This window comes from Podarcis bocagei (assembly GCF_964188305.1).
Source record: "Podarcis bocagei genome assembly, chromosome: 2".
NCBI classification, from domain to species: Eukaryota; Metazoa; Chordata; class Lepidosauria; order Squamata; family Lacertidae; genus Podarcis; species Podarcis bocagei.
In genome coordinates this window covers 33,451,902-33,473,840 of record NC_138126.1, presented here as the reverse complement: position 1 = coordinate 33,473,840, position 21,939 = coordinate 33,451,902, and the positions used below count along the sequence as shown (strand labels likewise).

General features: G+C 44.6%; 1 protein-coding gene across 2 annotated transcripts in view; it reads right to left on the bottom strand.

The window, feature by feature from the left end:
- Nucleotides 1-5,838: 5,838 nt before the first annotated feature.
- ARL6IP5 (ARF like GTPase 6 interacting protein 5) overlaps nucleotides 5,839-21,939 on the bottom strand; it is a 25,214-nt gene continuing 9,113 nt past the window's right edge. For both annotated transcript variants that reach the window (XM_081184379.1, XM_081184380.1), the window contains 2 exons: nucleotides 8,037-8,254; nucleotides 5,839-7,291 (listed from right to left, as the gene is read on the bottom strand). In XM_081184379.1, the coding sequence (XP_081040505.1) occupies nucleotides 7,119-7,291; nucleotides 8,037-8,254 (391 nt within the window). In that variant the 3' untranslated portion in view covers nucleotides 5,839-7,118. The remainder of the gene's footprint in view (nucleotides 7,292-8,036; nucleotides 8,255-21,939) is intronic.

The window sequence follows — 21,939 nt, the reverse complement described above, 5'->3', positions numbered from 1 at the left end:
TATTGTGTCCTTTTGTGAGTTTTTCTTCTCCCCTACACTCACCCATCCTTGTGGGGCATCTCTGTCTGCCAGCTTCAGCACAGGTGTGTTGGGTGTTTGGCAAACCACACCTCCTTTCATCTTTATTGGATGAAGGATACCGCAACAGAAATGAACATCTACTTTCAGGGATGGTTGCTGTCAGTACTTTTTTCCCTGGGGGTACGAATACGCCTAAACATTTTGTGAATCTAACGGGAGAAGAAACTAAAAAATTTTAGTTTCTTCTCTAACACGGTGAATCATCAGTTCCATTGAATAGCATGGTGAATTGTCAGTTCTGTTGCAACCCCTGATGGTGGCCTCATTTCCTGTCACGGTGTTTTAGATGGAAGCAAGCGTTTAATGTATGAAGTAGGAGTATGAAGCATGGTGATTGGTCAGTTTCGTTGTTACCACCTCCGATGGCGGCTTCATTTCCTTTCCCGGTGATTTTCTTGAGTCAAAGTGAGAGTATCCCTAAACATTTTTTTAAGAAAAAAAGCACCGGTTGCTGTACATCAGCCACAAAAGCCGAGATATAGAGGTGGTGGCTGTGAAGACTCCACAAGCAGTGATTTCCTAAGGTTTTAGGAAACCGCTGGCAGGACATCCTCAGTGGGCTCTCCTTGCAGCTACCAGCTGTTCCCCTTCCCATTTCTACTATCACATCCATCTAGACTGAAAGCTGGGGAGTAGCAATGGCTGCCCAAAGCTGCAGCTCCTCCTTTACATTGCTGCGGCAGCTAGACTGGTAACTGGGAGTGGCCACCGAGACCCTATAACACCAGTCTTGAAAGACCTACACTGGCTCCCAATACGTTTCCAAGCAGAATTCAAAGTGTTGGTGCTGACCTTTAAAGCCCTAAACGGCCTCGGTCCAGTATACCTGAAGGAGCGTCTCCACCCCCATCATTCTGCCCAGACACTGAGGTCCAGCGCCAAGGGCCTTCTGGTGGTTCCCTCACTGTGAGAAGCCAAGTTACAGCGAACCAGGCAAAGGGCCTTCTCAATAGTGGCACCTGCCCTGTGGAACGCCCTCCCACCAGATGTCAAAGAGAAAAACAACTACCAGATTTTTAGAAGATATCTGAAGGCAGCACTGTTTAGGGAAGCTTTTAAAGTTTAATAGGTTATTGTATTTTAATATTCCGTTGGAAGCCGCTCAGAATGGCTGGAGAAACCCAGCCAGATGGGCGGGGTATAAATAATATATTATTATTATTATTATTATTATTATTATTATTATTATTATTATTATTATTATTTGCATAGTCATCCACTCTGGCCCATAAGAGGGCAGGTGAGCAAACAAATGACAATGAGGAGCAGCAGCATGTCACGAGGGCTCTGGAGGATTGGCTTTTGCAGATACCTCACCCTACCACCTGTGGCCATAAAAGCTGGCCTTCAGCTCTCAGCAAAGCTTGTCTTTGTGAAGACTTCATGTCTTATCAGGACTATCCATTTAGGTATAGTGTGAGTGGCCTACATCTGTACCCAAAGGCAAATCAGGGAAGACAGCTGAAACTGGTTTGGAGAACATTTGACGCCACTTCCTAGGCTGCTGTGCTGACAGGCTTGCATTCTTTCTTGACAGCTTCAAGTTACAGTGGGGCACTTTCTGCAATTTCATTTATTCTTCTTCATCACTGTCTAAAAACATGGCATCTCGGGCTCTTGGAGAAGAGTAGCTCTCCTTTCACCCCTGGCAGCTCCACCCTGTCCTTGCTGCATCCCTGATTGTCTCTTTCCTTCCCCACTGTCAAGGCCACCCTCTGTATAGCACAGCCATGGGACTGCAGTTTCAGATATCCGCTGGGGCAGCTTGTTAATGGACTGGAGGAGCTGGGGCAGAGCAGAGTCCTTTGCTAGATGAGTGACTCCAGGTGCTTGGAGGACTGCCCAGCTCAGAACTGCAAGTTCATTACAAGCTGGAGGAGAAAACTAGGCCTGGTCCTTGCAGAAGACTGGAGATTAGTCGCTAGAGACAAAGGTGATAATCCACCCTTGGCCAATTATTTAGCAGTTTTTAAAAGCTGGCCTGGCCAATGACTTAATTGGCCAGCTCTTTTGATTTTTGAAGAGCGAAATACAGCGCTGCAATGTATGTAAGATAAAGTCTCTCCCATATTGTGTGTGGAGGGGAAAGATTTTGAGAAACAGGTACATGTCCATTTCATTTGTGATCTTTTGCTTTTAGTACTGCAGGATTCCAGAAGCAATGAATATATTGCGGCGTGTGCTTGGTGTAAATTCATCCACTTTCTCATTAACTTGTGACAACCAGCTTTATGCCTCTCATTTATTTATGCCTCTCAGCTTTATACCAGTTTATGCCTCTCATTTATTCACCACTACAGCACTTCCATTGCAAAAGCTGTAATGACATTGTTCCCCCCACAAGAGACACGCAAGCAGCCCCCCCCTTAACACACTTCCCTTATGTAACTATCGTGCATGCAGCTGTACCTAAAGACTGAGGCACACAACAACTTTGCTGATGGCAACCTACTTATAAGTTGAGGCCAATGTATTTCTTCTTCCTGCTTGGGAGACACTTGCAATACAGATCTGCAATGAGTAAAACAGGCACGTACAACATGCTGCTGTGAAAGGTGGACTCTGATATAACATGCAAACTTGAATTTTACTTATGGCAAAGGAGTACAGGCCCTTAAATTCAAAAGAGGCTTATGCTTCAGGCTTGCACAAACTTGAATTTATGTCACACTTATGCCAGTTTAAATTAGGAATCCTGCCGGGCAACTGTTCTATTATACTGAGACATACCAAGCTACCACCTAGCAGATTTATGCTGCCTTAGATACATTGCATTTTATCACTGTTCAGTTGCAGAGCTACACCATTTACAGATCAATGCAGCAGCTGCCTCCTAGGATAACAACTAAAGACAACCTATCCTCACCGCCATTGTGGTGTACTTTCCACTGACTGTATCAACAATGAGGAACCTGCAGCCTTCCATCATCCCTAGGCCATGGCCCATCATCAGGGATGATGGGAATTATAACCCAACATCCAGAGGGCCACAGAATCCCCATCTCTGTACATGAACATATCTTGAAAGCTGCTCATCGCCCTATTAATCACAAACTCACTAAGAGCACACAGGCTTTGAAATGCTCACTGCTGCTTGGCTAAGTAAAATCAATCAAGAAATAGTTTCACAAGCCCCATTGTCAATGAGCACAGCCTTCGATCAGGGTCAGGACATAAATTTCAGAGGATGTAATTCAATGCTAGCACAAACCCAGTGAAGTTAAAATGGGCATGGCAAACTTTGGTTCATTAATTTTGATGGCTCTACTCCAAGTAGGACTTAGCTGAATACAACCCAGAGAAGGCAGACCTGTGGTTGTCTTGGTTGCTGCCCATGTGGTAGGGAAGTAGAAAAAAACAATGCGATGAGAGATTGGGTGGTGTAGACTTAGGTTACAATCCTATACCTCCATAGTAAGCTCCATTGAAGGTACAGATCATACACACAACTTGAATTTTAAAATTGTTTTCTAGAGATTTTAAGCAACCCTTTTGTCCCAAGAATTGTCTCCTGCAGCTTCCAAGTTTTTCAGTTTAGCCATCAAGCAACACTGCAGGAAGGAAAATAATGTGGCAGCACAGCGAATGGCTGCTAAGTAAAAATATATCTGGGGCAGAACAAAGATGATGGAATCAGCAAACTTCAAGGGTTGCAACATACAGAAGCTCCTGCATAGATGAAAGTTTAGATAGTGATTTGGAGTTGAGCATTGTCTCTCTCTACTCTTATAGCTATTGCTCACTTGTATGGCATTTCAGTGTTCAAAGTTTTTACAGTGTAATAGACCCGAATTCAGAGTTACTCAGATCCAGTCAGTACAGTGGTGCCTCGCAAGACGAAATTAATTCGTTCCGCGAGTTTTTTCGTCTAGCGAATTTTTCGTCTTGCGAAGCAGTGTCGGAAAAGTTTTGGAAAAGCTTCAAAAATCACCAAAGTCTTCACAAACCTCCAAAAAGGCTACCACACCGCGTTCTATGAGTTGCTCCTCGAAGTCAAGTCGCAACTGTATTAACGGTGTTAAGAAAAAGGAAACAAACTTGCAAGACGTTTTCATCTTGCGAAGCAAGCCCATAGGGAAATTCGTCTTGCGAAGCAGCTCAAAAACCGCAAAACCCTTTCGTCTAGCAAGTTTTTCGTCTTGCGAGGCATTTGTCTTGCGGGGCACCACTGTACAGCTATCAGATCAGTTTTATCTTGCTCAGAATGAATAACTGGAGGATAGACTAGAGTGGGACTGCACTTTTCCTAGCTAGTAGTCTGGCTGAATTCAGACTTATGTGGGGATCACAGGTAATGGCACAGCTCATCAGCTAGAGCAGTACATGGCAGTGGGGGGGGGGCGTGGAGAGCAAACAACTATGCACAGCTGCGGTCAATGTTGACAGCCGATACAGCCAGCACCATAAGGAGTTTCTAAACATGGTATCTCTTTGTAAATTTAGGCAAAGGGACTTCAAGTTTCATGCTGAGGAACACGCTCAACACGGGTTTCACTGGGAGGTCAGAAGGATAAACTAGCTCCTTATATGTTTGCCTATCTCACCTCTTTGTTGCTGCACCCTGAAAAGCAAAGTGAAGACAGTTCTTTGGAGGAAAGAAAGGGTGGGGAGAGAGAGAGTAAGAGAGAGAGAGCGAGAGAGAGAGAGCGCAGGTAAGTCAGCAAATTCTTGAAGCATCAGGTACTACTAATTACTACAGTCCTTTAGTGACTTATGGATGCAACTTTAAAATAACACATACCATACATTTCACCATGAGATGATCTACAGCCTTTCTAAGCCTAATGGGGGAGAAAATGTCTTAGTTCCCAGGCTATTTTATTGTGCTCTCTTTTGGGCGAATGTCATGTGAACAACAGACCTCCACACCTAGGCCTCCCCTGTTTCAGGCTCTACTGTCCTCTGAGCACAGTCAGTGGATCATTCCTCCATCACCACATCAGGGAGGCCTGTTTCCCACAGACCGTCCTTTCTCTCGAACTACAGAGGGGTAGGTCCACAGCATCCTATGGCCCCCCAGTTGCACCCCCCAAGAGATACATCATATCTCCCCAAGGTTAAAAGGCACCAACGACACTAGTGAAAAGAGACGCTTCTATTGATAAAGCACAAAGGAATTAAAGACTCTCAATTAAAAACAAAACAAAAATGAATGTTTTACATGAAAAATAGTGAGAGGGTTTGAGAAGGAAACTCATCTTTTTATACAACCATGACAAGACTATGGTAAAAGTCTACAAAGTACATTAATTTACAAAGGGATTTGCAATGCCTAGCCTATAAATTCCTGCCTCTGTTACCAGAGATCAATTGTGCATGCATTAAAGCACATCCAAACACTGTTTCTTTGAGTAGACATTCTTCTTCGGAACTCTGTGCATGTTAACAATTCCATGGCCAGGCACATCTCAGCAGTGTTCACAGGGAACAGCAACCCAACAGCAAGATCCACAGAAAATGTTGCATCGCTGGTCATGAAATGGCAATAGACCCAATTCAAAAGAGGGAGTTTTGTCTCTCAACCACATATTTCAGACACATCACACTTGCCCAGGTCAAAAACAGAATCAAGAATGTGTCTGCTTTGCATTTGTGATCACATCCTTTAAAATAATTTGCACTGAGAAAGCATCAGTAAAATTATATTAGAATCTGTGTACTATTTCTTCTATTTTTGAATCAAAATGGCAACGATGGAGCCATTGGCTAAATCAAACACTGAAAAGAATCACTCAGCACAGTTAAAATGAGACAACATACAGTTCAAAACCAGTTTACTTCTCTTAAATCCTAGAATACATAGATAGAGCCATATTTCCAACAAAATACTAATCATTTTACAATTAAGGTATGGAATGAGGCATTACATCTCTCAATTTTAAAAAGGAAGAGTGGGCAGAGGACTACAATGCTAACACCAATCCTAAGAATCACATGAGAGAGAGATATTATTCTGTGGACATCTGTTGCATAAATAAACAAGTCTGATCACAGCACATAAATACACAGGAGAAAGAAAATGCAGGTGTGTGATATGTTGGACTAGAATAGTTTTCAACCATCTTTCAAGCAAAAATTCAAGGTGCTTTAAATATGTTGTAAAAGGTTGGATGAACTGGTTTTTCCCCCTTATAGGAAATAAAACCAGGACAGTCCCACCCTTCGTTCCAGTACAATACATTATCAGCAAAAATTAAGAGTCCATTTTCCAGTTCATCTGTTCTATAAAATATATCTATAAGTGTTGACTAAAAGGACTCATACTTCTATTTAATAGCAGATCAAGCCTGGCCGAGTTAAATAACTACATAATTCTATTATATAATAGCATGTTGGATGTGGCATGCACAGAAAATCATGTTCGTATTCTTATGCAACTCCCTGCCCCCCAAATATTTTAATTCTGCATAGGTTCACTGAAGGAATGTTTGTTTGCTAGATGTTATCTATGCAGACTTGCAATTCTCATGCAGAATGAAGGTCTCCATTTGTAAATGGAGAAAGATAAGGATTTGTCCTAACAAGCTGTGCATGTTATGTGACTACATTTGAGTTCTCCACTTCTCCATTTGGAAACAGAGACCACTCAAGAGGCACATTAAGATGCACTGCAAAACACTGTAAAATGGACTTTTAAGACCTCATTCATACTAACTTTGGATTTATCTTCTTGGACAGACAGGTGAGTGAAAGGGGCTGCTTGCATTTAGTGCACTTTGAATACTTTGAAAAACACTAACATAAATAGTTTTAGAGGAGGCATTCCTTCAATTCCCACGCCCCCCTCCCCCCTCCCCCCACAAAATAGTGCTATGACCCACCAATTGGATTTGTGTGTCAGATTTCTTAGCATGTCACAGAAGGGATACTATCACCTCCCCATCCTGGTCAGGGTGTCCTTGAATAACTTGGGGTTGTTTATTTTGCCACACTTCATCTTCGCAGTCTGCGTATTGTCACACACCCAGACTGAAAAGCGATGCTGGTCAAGCCCAACCAAGTGCCCAAAGAGCCATAAACCTCATGCATGTTTTCTTTTACTCCTTCGCTTTAGCCAGGTAGTCAGCCAGTTTGGTGATGCCTTCTTCTTGCTGTTCAAGAAGGTCTAGCACAATGCCCATGGGAGTCTTCTTCAAGCCTATGCTTTCCATCTTGTTCTCCATTTTGTTCTTGATGTTCCGAAGCCTCAAGGAAGCATGGACAAACATCACTGGAGGGGCGGGGAGCAAAAAAGCACATTAATACCCAACAGATATTGTCCACTTCATACCTACATTAGATGCATGTTCTCTCACCATCAGCTCCAAGAGCGCATTCTGACTGCCGATAGTGCCCAGCTATAATGACTCTTTGGAAGGCTTCTGATCATAGTACAATGGCAAATAAAAACCAATGTCACTTATTATATTACTGCCCTGTGTGATCTTTATGATCAGCTGAGAAAGGCTGTCTTGGTTGGCAGCAACCAGAGGGAGGGTCTTCTTGGTGGTGGCACCTTCATTATGGAACCACCTCCCCTCTGAGCTTAGGAAAACATTGGTATTAATGATGTTCCAGTGCCCATTAAAAATACATTTAATGTATTTTTGGGCTGGTGCTTCATTCCAGCAGGTTTTATCATCAGCGCCATCATCATTATTATTATCATCACCATCTTCTTCATCTACTACTACTACTACTACTAATGATAATACTGCCTGGGGCTACCAGCTGTATTTTTATGCTGTATGGCAATTTTAATATTGAAGTTGCTTAAACGGTTGTATGTTGCTTTGAAACTGAGGCAGTAAGCTATACAGAAATATTTCTACAAATAAAACATATGTATTGGCTTCTGATCATGATTGTTAATGAGAAAAAAATTCCTACCAAGGTTGGCATTTAATGTCCAGAACAAAACAAAACAAAACAGCAAAAGGAAAAGCTGCTTCAAAAATAAGAGGACTTGCACTCACAGAACAGAGGAAACGTAATTCCGAACATGAACACCATGACGCCCCCGAAAAAGGAGATCAGGAAGTAGCTCAACAAGATGATAGCGACCACGAAGGCAGCTGGATAGTGCCTCTTAAACCTGCGAATGAAGTCTTTGTTGTGCGATGCCCACACAAATGCTGTGAACACCAGGACCACCACAGCAGCACCGAGGATCATGCTCAGTGGATTCAGAAATCTGCAGAGACAAAAAGGTACAAACGCCCTCAAAGTCTTCCAAATGTTACTCAAGCATTTTATATCAACATAAAGACATTTTGCATGCATCTTCCTGTATCTACAAACCACCCTATGTTTCTGGAGTCAAGTCTAAAAGGAATTGGGGGGGGGGGAGTTTGGCCCATTAACAGTGGCTAAATTATTCATTTGTAAAGTACTGCAGTAGAATTGCAACACCAATATACCTGTGAAAAGATCAGACGAGGGAAAGCGATTGAACTATCTTTTTTTTATATAAAAAGTATGCATTTTATTGATCCTTATACCCTGCCTTTCCTCCAGGGAACTCCAGAGGATATACAGAGGATTTTGGGCTGCCTGCTTAGCTTCTGGGAAGTTGTTGCATCACACGCCTTCAAGACCACACCAAGCAGTTATGGCTGGATGCTCATCTCAAGAGACTTCCTTCTCAAAGGCTGCGCTTAACAGGGGTGGAAGCAGAAATAGTCTCCATCTTAATGGCATCCCAATAAGGAGTTTCCATTCACTTCTATGCAGGGGGAGGGAGCGCTGCATTTGGGGAAACTGCTGGAGCGATAGGAAGCTGTGCCTCTGACACAAACCCTCCTTAACTGGCAGAAATCTGAGAAGAGAACCCAGGGCCGAAATACTGCATGCAAAGCAGAAAGATGTAGCTCAGCATCAAAAGATTCTTGCAAGAGACAAGAATCCACACTCATCTACCCCACCATGACAGACTTGCTAGTAAAAATAAATAAGTCCAGTTCCAGATTCCCCACCCACCCCTCAGATATGTCCTCTGTAACAGAGGACATAGCTTAAAAACAAACCAACATCACCTTTACCTTTCCACCCACTGAAGCATACAACATTGTTTGATGTATTACAGTATTCTAACTTTTTTTGGGAAGCCGCCCAGTGGCTGGGGGAAGCCCAGCCAGATGGGCGGGGTATAAATCAATTATTATTATTATTATTATTATTATTATTATTATTATTATTATTATTATTATTATATGGCAACAGTGCCAGCCCCAACCTGGCTTTATTCTCTTACAAGACATGAACCCCAGATAGGTGGGTGGTGGTGCAGTTGTCTGTTGGGGTGGTCTCAATGACATGCATCCCTCCTTGGCTCACTCCATCACAAGAAGTCAGACAAACCACCAAGGGTCAAGACGAAGTGCAGAGAACCCACAGACCTGAACGGTACAATTCAAATAATTTCAAACTAACAGCTCGGCAGATGCTGACAAAATAAAATCAAGTGGGATGCAAAGAAAGTGGGGGTGGGGAAGAGGACACCCAAAGTTATCGCAGTTGAAAAAGCTGAACTGGACAAACAACCACCCTGCAGAACTGTGACCTGGGGCTGAATCCAAGGAATTTCCCCCAACCCTTTCTAGAACAGATGTGGGTGGGTGGGGGTATGGGGAAGGAAGTTCTGCTGTGTGAGCAGAACACATTTGCCTACAACCCACAGAAGACGCTGCTTTACATATAACCCAGAACTTTTACACATGCTAGATTTTAGCCCACTGCGTTTAGTACTGTACAGGTAAAAACCAGAGGATGGGCCACCCTCCTCACTCACATGCTTGTCACAAGCACAACACCCATCACAAAGGCAAAACTAAGGCACACAGAGCTGTGGGCTCACTGTCAGTCATCTGTACATTGCACTGCCATGGATAAACTCAAATGGGTGAAGAACCCAGTCCTGGCCCAAGCCCCTGATTTGTGAATGGGTCCTTGCTGACCTCCTCAATACGTTGCATAGCACTGCCTTGGGAAGTACATCTAGGGCTTAATTCATGTCTATCAACACACAATTAACGTGCGCTAGTTTTACCATCTTTGCCAGTTTAATAAAATGGAGATGATACAACTGCTGTGAAAGAGCAGGAGACCCATCTTCCTTTCATCACAGCTTCAGGTTGGGTTGCCCACCTGCTCCTGCTGCTCACAAGAACTCACGCATGGCGTACTAAAAACAGGCCGGGTCTGCTTGCTGTTTGCAGCCTCTGAGTCACTTCTGGTCAGCCACAAGCTATATTTAGAGCAAAACTTTCTGAATGTTCTGCCTGGAAAAAGTGAACAGTAACTCAAGGCAGACATCATCACATTGGGCGTCTTACTGCCATCGGGTTTTGTACCAGAGTTTTGAGAGGTAGCCTATTTTTATAGAAGTATGAAATAAAAATAAAAGTTATACACATTGAACTTGGTAATAGAATTGATTCCTACAGCAGTTAGCTCAGTGGTGGAACATCTATTATGCATGCACGAGGTCCCAAGTTCAATCTCTAGGTAAGACTGGGAAATATTTCTGTCTAAACCTCTGGAGAGCTGATCAGTGATTTGACTCAGTGTAAGGCAGCTCCCCATGTGCATGTCAAGCTTCCAGTAGGCCTCAAGAGATGTGTAGTACAGTCTAAACTGATTGTGGACCAGGTTCCCACCTTAAAACGTGAGCCATTGTAGTCGTAGGCAAGTGATTTGAAGTCCTTGCTGCACTACACAGGCAGGCAAGCCATCATCTTTCAGACTAATTCAAAATCGTTTGGGGGAAGTGTTTAACATCAATCAACTGGCTGCCTTCTCTGGCACCCTTACTAGTATATGTGGCAGAAAACACTCAAAGCAATTTTATTCTATGCAGCTAAAAATCTCTTTGCAATGAACCAATACTCAAAAGTTCCAGTTTTCAAAGTAAATTGAATTGGCTGAAAGCTGTTGAAAACCCAAATACAGGTGAAATTAAACACAAGGAAAGTTAAAGCGGATTTCCTAAAAAGGAAAGCGTGCAAGATAATACACTGGATTTGTTATATCTTTGTTACCTAGCTGGTTCTGCAACTATAAATGTTAGAGTCTGCTGCAGAACTCAATGTGCCATTTGGATCAAAATTAAGCATCGTTAACTGAGCTTCACTTTTTTTGGCTACAGGCTTTAGGTTAGATCCAGATTCAGTCATGCACAGAGTAGAACCAGGGAAATCAATGGGACCTAAGTTATGTCTTGTTGATTTCATGGGTTTTACTCAAGCATGAATGAGTCTGGATTCAACCCAACACAATTTGTTGTTAATGGCCATGAATACTGTCTCCTAGAAGTGAGAGGTTAACAGGTCAAAAAGTAGACAAGGCGAGAACAACTGATAACTGGAAGTGTTAGTCTCTGTGCCTGCTAGAATCTTTATCAAGACATATTTTTAGGCCTTTAATCTGTAATTGTGAGGAAGCTTGTTTAAAACTGTCAAAAGCAGTGGTTCAGAAGTTGCCTAGTGCAATAGCTTCTTTGCTTCTGTATCTGCATCAAATTGCAAAGCACCAAGTGGGCAACTGGCAGTAGAACACAGTTAAAAGGGGTAAGATGTTTGCGATAGTGATGAGAACAAGATGGCACATCAGTCATTAAATCATAACACCAACATTCACTGTCTACATGAAGGGTAACCAACGCAGTCCCTCCAGATTGTGTTGAACTACAGCTCCCATCAGCCCCATCCAGCAAGGATAGTGATGGGGTCATGGAAGTTGCAGACCAGCAGCAGCTGGTGGCACCATATCGGCTACTCCTGCCCTACGTATTTGCAATGAGTAGGCAGCAAGGAAAGCCACCTGTAGACACAGGCTGAAAACAGATACTGCCCTTATGAAACTGTTGAGCCCCAACAACATTTATGCCTGCCTACATCCCAGACTCAAAGCATAGTCCAGCTAATTTCCCCATCTTTACAAGCTTTAAAAGAGACAAGCTAAGCCCTAAGACCTCCAACACACTGCTCCCCCAAGACCCAAAGCAGAAAGCAGGAACTATCACTTTCTCTCTTCCACTATGGTTGAGCCTGCTGAACAGAGATGTATCTAGGTTACCATCTGCAATCTCATTTCAGAGGATAGTCTGAGATTAAAAAGACTGAGAACTTTGTGCATTTTCCCTTAGCTGCTGCTGCATCCTGCTTATGCAATTGTCCCAAGGCAAATTCTCTGGCCAAGCATTTCAAACACAACATGCATGAGTGTACAGAGTCCCTTCAAAAGCTTCCTCCTGCCAACATTGTATGTTACTTCAGAATCTGTCCTAACTGCTGCCTCCAAATTTATTTCTATTGAATCAACAATTATGTGGTCTTCATTTGGCAAGAATAACAGCCAGCCGCTGCCTAAGAGAAGTGCACATATAATATGTTTGGAATAATTCTGAATACAAGGTAACACCCTAGAAAGTTCTTCTCTAACAGCAGGCGGTCAATGCTGATACCATCTTAGCTAAGGTGATAAGACAAGTAATCCATCATGTCTGAAGTGTGCTCTGAAGTCCTCCAAGTGGGAGTCATTAAATGCCACAGGTGGTATCAGGAGCTAGGTTAGTTATAGTGAAGCAACTGATAAGGATCAGCCAGACGCAGCAATGGAGAATAAGAAGGTGAAGTTTATTGCCAGGCAATAAGGACCCAGTTGGAATCTCTTCCAAAGAACTGGGACCCCGATTGACAGAAATACAGGGGTCTTTATACCTGAGCAAATCACAGCAAATCATAGATCATAAGACAATCATGAAGGACTCATAACTTGGTCAGCAAAATATCAGCCAATCAGCAAGCAGTTGTCACGCTCCTAGCTACTGGAATAGCACTGGTCCAGCACAGGGTTCAAGTTCCGCTTTCCAATGCTCCCAGTGACGCTCAGTCTAACCTTTCCCCTAATTATGACAGGACAGGGAGCTTGGACATTCTGCGGTTTTGCTCTTCCTGTTCTGAGGATTAATTTAGCCTGTTCCTGATGGGGAATTTGTACCAGAATCTCTGATTCATGTCTTGTCCGGGGTTCACAGATGTTTCTAGGGGAAAGGTCGGTTCCTACTTGCTGTTCCAAGCAGTTTGCATTTTTAGCTAAGGCACAGCTTCCCTTTTGATTCAAGTGGATTTATAAAATACTGTAATCCTTGATTCGTGTAAGCATATATATATTGAATATATTGATTATTGATAACTGGTTATATGAATAGTATAGGGGTAGCCCTTCCTTCCTTGCCTCATTCCCCCCTTTTCAAGCTCAGAGAGAAGATTCATCTGACTCCTGAGCTTGAACACCACTCAGGACATCAGAGTAAACCGTTGCTTCCTGCAATGGGGCTTGTTCCTGCACTGGGACTTGTTCCTGCACTGGGACCTGTTCCCCAGGCATTGGGACGCGTTCCCTATGCATTCGCTCGTAACCATCGTCTTCCTCTGGCTCATCAGGCACTGGGGGCAAAGCTCTGTATATTGCCATAATGTGAGGGTCAGTGAGATGCTTAACATTGCGGGCTATCATTCCCCTAAGCAAAGACAAACAACAAGGAATTACAGAAAGAAACAACAGAAAAACCATTCCTCCTATGGCTAGGACAGTCAGAATGCCATGCACCCACCCCTCTCCTGGTATCCACGACCATACCTTTTCCCAGGGATTCTGGGTGGGTGTGTTGTCAGCTACCAGAGACTGCAGTTTTTGCAATTGGTCCTCAATTGTTTTGTTGAGGTCGTGGAATTTAACCTGGCACCGACCTTTTGGGACAATTTTACAAAACCCGCCTGCTCGTGCAAGGAGGTAGTCCAAAACCATTCTATGGGTCATTGTCAGCTGGTTCAAATCCTCAACCTCTGACTGTAAGGAGCGCAAGACATGGGTGGTGGCATTGATAGTTTTCTCCAGCCTGCATGTAAGAGCAAACAGTGCCTTTCTATTTTGCTCAGCAACTATTCCTGGGTAAATCCCCATTGAGAGGAATCCTATAAATCCACCCCCAACGCTCCCTACAGAATTTGTCAGATAAATTTCATCTTCACAGTGGTTGCCCAGGGCCGCCCTTTTCCGTCTGCTTGCAAGGTGAGGTACCTTGTGATTGATCTCCACTGCAACCGGAAAGGTAAATGCCCCTACGCCAACACACTGGTATTTTCCTGGGTGGAAATTTGTTGCCAATCCATCATATAAAAACCAGAGGTTAGGATCTTTAATCATCCAACCAGAACAAATGGACCCTTGTCCGGTGAAATTAACCGAGTATTGAGGAAAGTATGGGTATAGATCTGAAGAGGTAGTATTGCCCTGGTAGGAGGCATTGTGGGATCCCCAAAGCCAAAATTTATCTGAGCATTGGGTATAATTTCCCAGCCATCCTTTGTCCATGTGGTACTTAACTTGGGGCCAATACTTCCATTTAGAATTCCATACTCCGGTGGCATGACAGCAAAAACATAGACCTTTTGTGGTTCTGGTATATCTGAGATATCTGTAGGGGATGTCATTCATTTCAATAGGTGGGGCTGCAAAGAGACCACTCTGATTGTAAAGTAGGCCTGCCAACACGACATCAGGATCCTTGATTAATCCTGGTATAAGGGACATGTCTGCTACCTTCCTTGGGTGTTCATAATATAGGGTAGCATTTTCCCCATATATCTGGAACATGTGTTCAGCATGGTGTATAAAAACATTACCTACTACCATTGGGCCTCTCTGGAGCCACAAGCACATCAAACTCAACAGGAGCTTCATTTTCATTTTCATCTTCCCCACGTATACCTTCAAGGTTGAATCTTATTAGTTCTGGCTCTAGGTTGATGTTTATACGGTGATCCTTCTTATATACACAATATACAATGATTAGGACCAGAAGGAGTGAAATTGCAACAATTATATAAGGTAGCAGGTACCAGAACATACCCTTCAGTGAGATGTAGCCCCCCGCTCGGCCGCACCTAGTGGACTTATTGGTGGTCCCCAGGTTCTGGTCGAACTGGTGAGGTCAACTCACACCGTATACACTCTGCAACTGCTACCTTGAAGGGACCTATGGGTGGTGGAGAAAAAACAACTACAGTGACCAGTATAGCACCGGGAAATGCTCCTTGGGGAGGTGGGTAGGAAAAGCAACGTATGGCCCTCCTAGGTTCCCCTGGCATGTACTTTCCCTTGTATGTGAACTATTGTTGTGGACCTGCTTGTGCCCAATCTGGTATGTAGAATTCCCAAAGAAAGAAAGGAATGTAACAACCGTATGCAGTTACCCAATCCACCCACTTGTCAATAAGGACCCCCCTTTTGTTCACCCTTGTTATTGTTATTTTAACTAAGGGTTTATGAGCAAAGTCTGGCTGGAATCTGGGATTGACTGAAATTTTAACTGGTAGGGGTCCTCCCATACGCCGGCGCAGCTCCTCAATCTTCCGGTGTGCGTAGACTCACTGGCTTCCGGGGTGCAGTGAGAGCAGACCTGTAGTCCCGTTACCCGTGCTCCTGCCCGCCTCCGGTGGGGCTAGGTGCAGGGGTTCCTGGTGAGCTTCAACTTCAGAGGGTTAGATGGGTTCAGCTCACAGTTCCAATGACCCTCAGACCGCTTCAGACGAGAATGATGAATCCACGGGGTTACTTCCGCAACTTTCACCGCAGTTGGTGTGGCCAGCAGAACCGTGTAGGGACCTTTCCACCGAGCCGTCAGCGGTTCGTCTTTCCAATCTCGAACCCAAACTCGGTCTCCTGGCCGAAAGGGATGTACTGGTTCGGATAGGCAGATGGGAATGCGTTGGAGACACCACCTGTTTAAATCAAGAAAAATACGAGAAAGAGCCTGGATTTGATCTGCAGTTATTTGCCCCCCCACTTGAGTCAAGTCTGCTGTTTTCCCCCTTGCTATTGGAGGTGGTCTCCCATACAAAAGTTCAAACGGAGAAAGCTTCAGTCTCTTTGTTGGTGAACATCTGATTCTAAACAAAGCAATAGGCAACATGTCTACCCATTTACAATGAGTTTCCTGGCACAATTTTGCTAACTGCGCTTTAAGAGTCCGATTCATCCTTTCTGTTTTCCCTGAGCTTTGAGGTCTATAGGCCGCATGTAGTTTCCATTGTATTTGCAAGGCTTTGCATACACCATCCACTATTGATGCGATGAAAGCTGGACCATTGTCACTGCCTATACACCTTGGTAGACCAAACCTTGGAATGATTTCCGTTAAGAGGCGTTTTATAACCTCCTGTGCTTTTTCTGTTCTAGTAGGATATACTTCAGGCCAACCTGTAAGAGAACACGTGAAGACCAAGAGAGCCTTGTACCCCTTTGCCTTTGGCATTTCTGTAAAATCCACTATTAAATTTTCCATTGGCATTAAGCCTGTTTGCTGTATTCCTGGTGGAGGAACTGGGCCTTGCTTGGGGTTGTTTTTTGCGCACAGAAGGCATGCACGTGATACTGCTTCTGCCAGCTGGGAAATCCTTGTTATGTAGAATTGCCTATTTAGGCTTTCCCGCAATGCTGTGGCCCCATAGTGAGTGGACTCATGATATTGTTTCACTATGTTCCTGCCTAAGGTTTCTGGAACAAATACTCGTTGGTCTGGGAGGATAAACCATCCATCCTGTGGTGGCATTCTGTATCCCCCTTCCTGCTGTGCCCATTCCTGTTCTGCCTCCGTGTAGATGGGCTTTATTTGCTCTAAATCAACTGCTGTAGGAAGAAGAGATGCTGTTATAGAGGCAGGTGGCGGTGGCAGTAAAGCTGCCCGTTTTGCAGCCAGATCCGCCAATTGATTTCCCTTTGCTGCTTTTGTGGTTCCCTTGCTGTGGCCTCGGCAATGTATGACTGCAACCTTCCTCGGAGCCCACACAGCTTCCAAAAGCGTTTCCAATTCTGGGCCATATTTCAGTGCTTTCCCTTCTGCCCCTATGAGCCCCCTCTCTTTCCACAAAGCTCCGTGGGCATGTAGAGTTAAAAAAGCAAACTTTGAGTCTGTGTAGATATTTACACTGCAGCCAGCCGCTAGCTGAAGGGCTCTGGTTAAAGCCACAAGTTCTGCTTTCTGCGCTGAGGACGAAATTGGTAGCGGCTGTGCTTCAATGACATCAGTCAGTGTGACCACAGAATATCCAGCCCTCCTTTGCCCCTCCTTCACAAAGCTGCTCCCGTCCGTAAAATATTCTATATCTGGGTTTTTTAACGGTTCATCCTGCAAATCTGGACGGCTAGAGTAAATTGAGTCCATTACTTGAATGCAATCATGAGGTTCATGATCCACTGACTCAGGAAGGGGTAACAAGGAAGCGGGGTTCAAGGTGTTTACAACTTGCAAATGTACTTGTGGGTTACCACACAAAAGCCCTTGGTAATTTGCCATGCGTTCGTTGGAAAGCCAATAACTTCCTTTGTATTCCATTAATGTCAACACAGCATGAGGCACATTCACATAAATCTCCTGTCCAAAGGTGAATTTAAATGCCTTTTTGACCAATACTGCTGTTGCAGCTACTGATCGCATACAAGGTGGCCATCCTTTTGCCACTGCATCCAGCTGTTCTGACAAATAAGCTACAGGTCTTTTCCAACTCCCCAACACCTGAGTCAAGACCCCTGCTGCAATTCCAGATTTCTCATGAACAAAAAGAAAAAAGGCTTTTTCTGGGTTTGGCAAAGCCAAGGCTGGAGCCTGCATCAGTTTAGACTTTAACGTATTGAAAGCTTTCCTTTGCTCTGCATGCCATTCAAAATGAGCATTTTCTCTGCCTTTTGTACTTTCATAGAGAGGCTTTGCTAGGGTGCTAAAATCAGGGATCCAAATTCGGCAAAAGCTTGCAGCCCCCAAAAATCCCCGCAATTGCCTGCGGCTTGTGGGTTCCTTAATGACACAAATGGCTTCCTTCCTTTCGGATCCTAACGCCCTTTGCTGGTGAGAAATGTGAAAACCCAAATATTTCACTGTCTCTTGGCAAATTTGTGCCTTTTTCCGAGACACCTTGTATCCTGCCTCCCAAAGGAGATGAAGCAAATCCTCTGTGGCCTTTTTACAAGTCTCATAGGTATCACAACTAATCAATAAATCATCCAGAAATTGAAGAAGAATTGTTTTCCCTGGCACTGAAGGGAATTTAGACAAATCCTGGGCAAGGGCTGTTCCAAAAAGTGTTGGCGAATTCTTGTAGCCCTGGGGCAATCTTGTCCACGTTAATTGGGTTTTTGTCCCCTTGTAAGGATCCTCCCATTGAAATGCAAATATTGGCTGACTCTGGGAGGCAATCCGACAACAGAAAAATGCATCTTTTAAGTCCAATACTGTAAACACAGTTGCCTCCGATGGAATTAATCCTAGGAGATTGTAAGGATTGGGCAAACATGGATGCACCGTTTGAATTAAATTGTTAATCCTTTTCAGATCCTGGACTGGGCGAAATTGATCTGAATTGGGCTTGCGCACAGGGAAAAGTGGAGAATTCCAGCTGGACTGGCACTTTACCAAAAGCCCATATTGCAAAAACTTGTCTATATGCTTCTGCATTCCCTCTGCTGCTTGTCTTGGAATAGGGTATTGCCTGGTTGCTATTGGCTTTGCCCCTGGCTTTAGGTTTATTATGAATGGGGCTATATTCTTTGCCATGCCTGGTGGGTTGTCCTCTGCCCATACTCCAGGTGGGGCTCTCAGATTTTTAGGAATCTGTGAAATGTCCTTTTGGGAGTCTGTTTTTGATAAAGCCCCCATCATTTTCCATGCCTGTTCCCTAGGCACCTCTACTGTGACAATCCCTGATGCAGCCTGGGGTAATTTCATTTCTGCCCCTTTTGGTGTGAAGGTGATCTGTGCTTGAACCTTTGACAGAAAGTCACGTCCCAGCAAGGGGATTGGGCATTCAGGCACATACAGAAATTGATGTGTAAGGGTTTTTCCCCCAATCTGGCATTCTTGAGGTTGCAAAAACGGTGTGAGGACCCTGTTGCCTGTGGCCCCCACAATTGTCACTGCTTGATTGCTTTTTGCTTTTAACGGCTTCGTGAGCACCGAAAATTGCGCTCCAGTGTCTATCATGAAATTTACTAAGCGGCTCCCCAGTTTAACCGAGACCATGGGCTCTTGGGAGCCTAAAGAAAGAGTTGAGCCCGGTCTGTCCTATGCATTCTCATTCTCATATTCCTCCAGTTGCGCTAATCCAACAAAGTCTCTGCTACTTCCTCTGTTCCTCACATATCTTCCAGCTTGCATCCTTCCTCTGTGCGATCCCCAACCACGTCCACGCTCCCTCTGTTCCCTGTATTCACCTTCTCCCTCTGTGTCCCTTGCTTCAGGGCACTCCTGTTTCCAATGACCTTCCTTTCTGCAAATTGCACACTGATTTCTTCCCAATGGCAATCCCCTTCCTCTTCCTCTTCCTCGTGCCCTACTGGAACCTCTCCCTTGGGCACCCGTATCAAATGCTGAGCCCTGGCTGATGGCTGCAGCCAAAAACACTGCCTTTTGTTTCATTTCCCGAACTCTGTCCTTCTTAACCTCATTCTCTCTGTTCAAATAAACCTTTTGAGCGATTGCTAGGAGCTGATCCATCTGCAATGTTTCAAAAGCGTCTAACTTTCGCAATTTCCGCTTAATGTCCGTAGCACTTTGAGCCACAAATGCCGCATTCACCATTTGCTTGCTTTCTGGGGCTTCTGGATCAAAGGGGGTGTAAATTCTATAAGCCTCCATTAAGCGTTCCAAATAATTAGAAGGAGATTCATCTGGGAGTTGAAGTACCTCAGCTACCCTAGAAATGTTTGTGGGCTTTCTAGCAGCACCTTTTATAGCCTTTATAACTTCCTGCCGATAATTGTCCAAGGCGTCCTTATCCCTTTCTGGGTCCCACCCTGGATCTGTGAGTGGATATCTGGCACGGACCCAAGCATCTGGATTGTTTTCTGAGTTTGGCACCTGAGCTTTAAGATTGTTGTCTGCAGTTGTATCTATCCTTCTCCTTTCCTCAGAGGTGAAAAGAGTCATCAAAAGATGCCTGCAATCTTGCCATGTAGGCAGATGAGTTACCATAATGGAAGCAACCAAATCCAGCATGGCCTGAGGTTTTTCTGAAAAGGGTATTGTATGTGTTTTCCAATTCAATAAATCTGTGGTTGTAAAGGGCACATATTGAAGTGTAACTGCCCTGGAAGGCCAAGGACCCGTTGGTCTCCCATTTCCATCCACTGGCCGTGGCTCTTGGGGCCCCAAAACAGCCCTTAGGGGAAGCATTGGCGCTGGTGCCCCTTTGTTATTACGTAAGTAATAGCCTCCTTTTGCAAGCTTAGGCGAGGCTGGGCTTTGAGATGTACTGGGTAAATCACTTTCTCTCATTTTAAGGACCAATTTTTGTCCAGAATCTGTAATTGCATCCATCAATTTCCATAATTTTGAACTGTCATGGCTTTCTGGGGTTCTCAGTGAATTAATTTGTTCCCCCCATGCTCCAGACATTTGAAATGCGCTGGTTTCCCCTCCTGCTCCCTCCGTCTGTGTTTGCAAGGCTGACATGTCCTGGTTGTATTTTTCCTCGGGAGGGGAGGGTAACGTGCTTTGATCTAGAGCTGCTGTTTGTTTTGGCTGGGAAGGCAATTCTGGAAGGCTAGGCACATCCAGTGATGCTTGAGAAGGTGGGGCTGCCTGCGAAGCACCATTTGTGGCTTGCGGGGCTTTATTCAATTCTGACTGAGATTGGCTGGGCATAGGGGTCCGTTGGGTTTGGGATTGTCCTGCCACTGCATTTTGATCTGGCAATGCTTGCCTTGAAGGCGGCTGTATTGCTTGATTACTGCTGCTATAGTTGTATGGCGGGGGAGGGATTCCATCCTCCTCTGAAGGACCAACATAAATTTTCCTGTCAGCTGCAGAAACTGTTAAGGGTTTTCTGGCTTCCTGCCTTACAGCGAAAATCTCGCAGCTGTTACTTCCTCTTCTCACCCACTCTGGATTTTTTAAACAAATGGCAGTCCACCTTGAAATGTAATAGTACTGCTCCTTATATAAATCCGGATTTTTCATTATTGAGTCCATAACTGCCTGACATTTCTCAATGCTGAAGGAGCCAATTTGTGGCCAGGATTTGACCTGCTGGGGCCACAACCGTTGACAATATTTCTTTAAAACTTCCTTACTTGGTCTGACCCCCCCCTGGCTCTTCTGGAAAAACCATTTTAAAATTTTCTAACATGCAGTCTAGGGGTGTACAGGCTTGAATTGGTTTTGAGCATTTCCCCCCCATAGTTCTGCAAAAAAACCTTCCTTCTTCGCCAGACAAACACTTTCAGCTAGGCAGTTTCAAAAATAGAGCAAGGGAAAACCACAGCACACTTCCTTTTTTCAACTCAGATCTTACACATTCACTTCACGTCCCGGGACTTTCACACAGACAACACAGCCCTTTCTCCCCCCTTGCCTGCGGCAAACAACTTGGCAGAAAAGCACACTCTTTCATACAGCGTTTTTACCCTTTTTTCTCTCTCTCCCCCCCCACAGCTGTTTTTCCCCAACTTTTCCTGCAGAACCTCTTCCCTTCCCTTGGTTGACCCAGCTTCTCCTCCCTCACCCTTTTGGTGATCCTTTCCCTTTAACGGGAGGTTACTGGTGGGTCACCCTGAGTGTTGATCAGCACTCCCTTTATCTCAACTCACCGTGAGTTCCTGTCGTGGCGCGCCTTTCCTTTTGGCCCCCCTTCAGATTCTCCTGGTTCGGTCCTTGCCTCCGTCTCGCCGGGAGTCCGCGCCGAAGGCGATTGCCTTCCTCCTTCGGAAATGATGTCCGATTGGCGCCTGGAACGAAGCCAAAACCCTCGGGGCGCCCTCCCCTCGAGAACCGGAGGCCGGCTCTTTTTGGGTAAAAAAACCCCACTGGCCTGTGTGATCCGA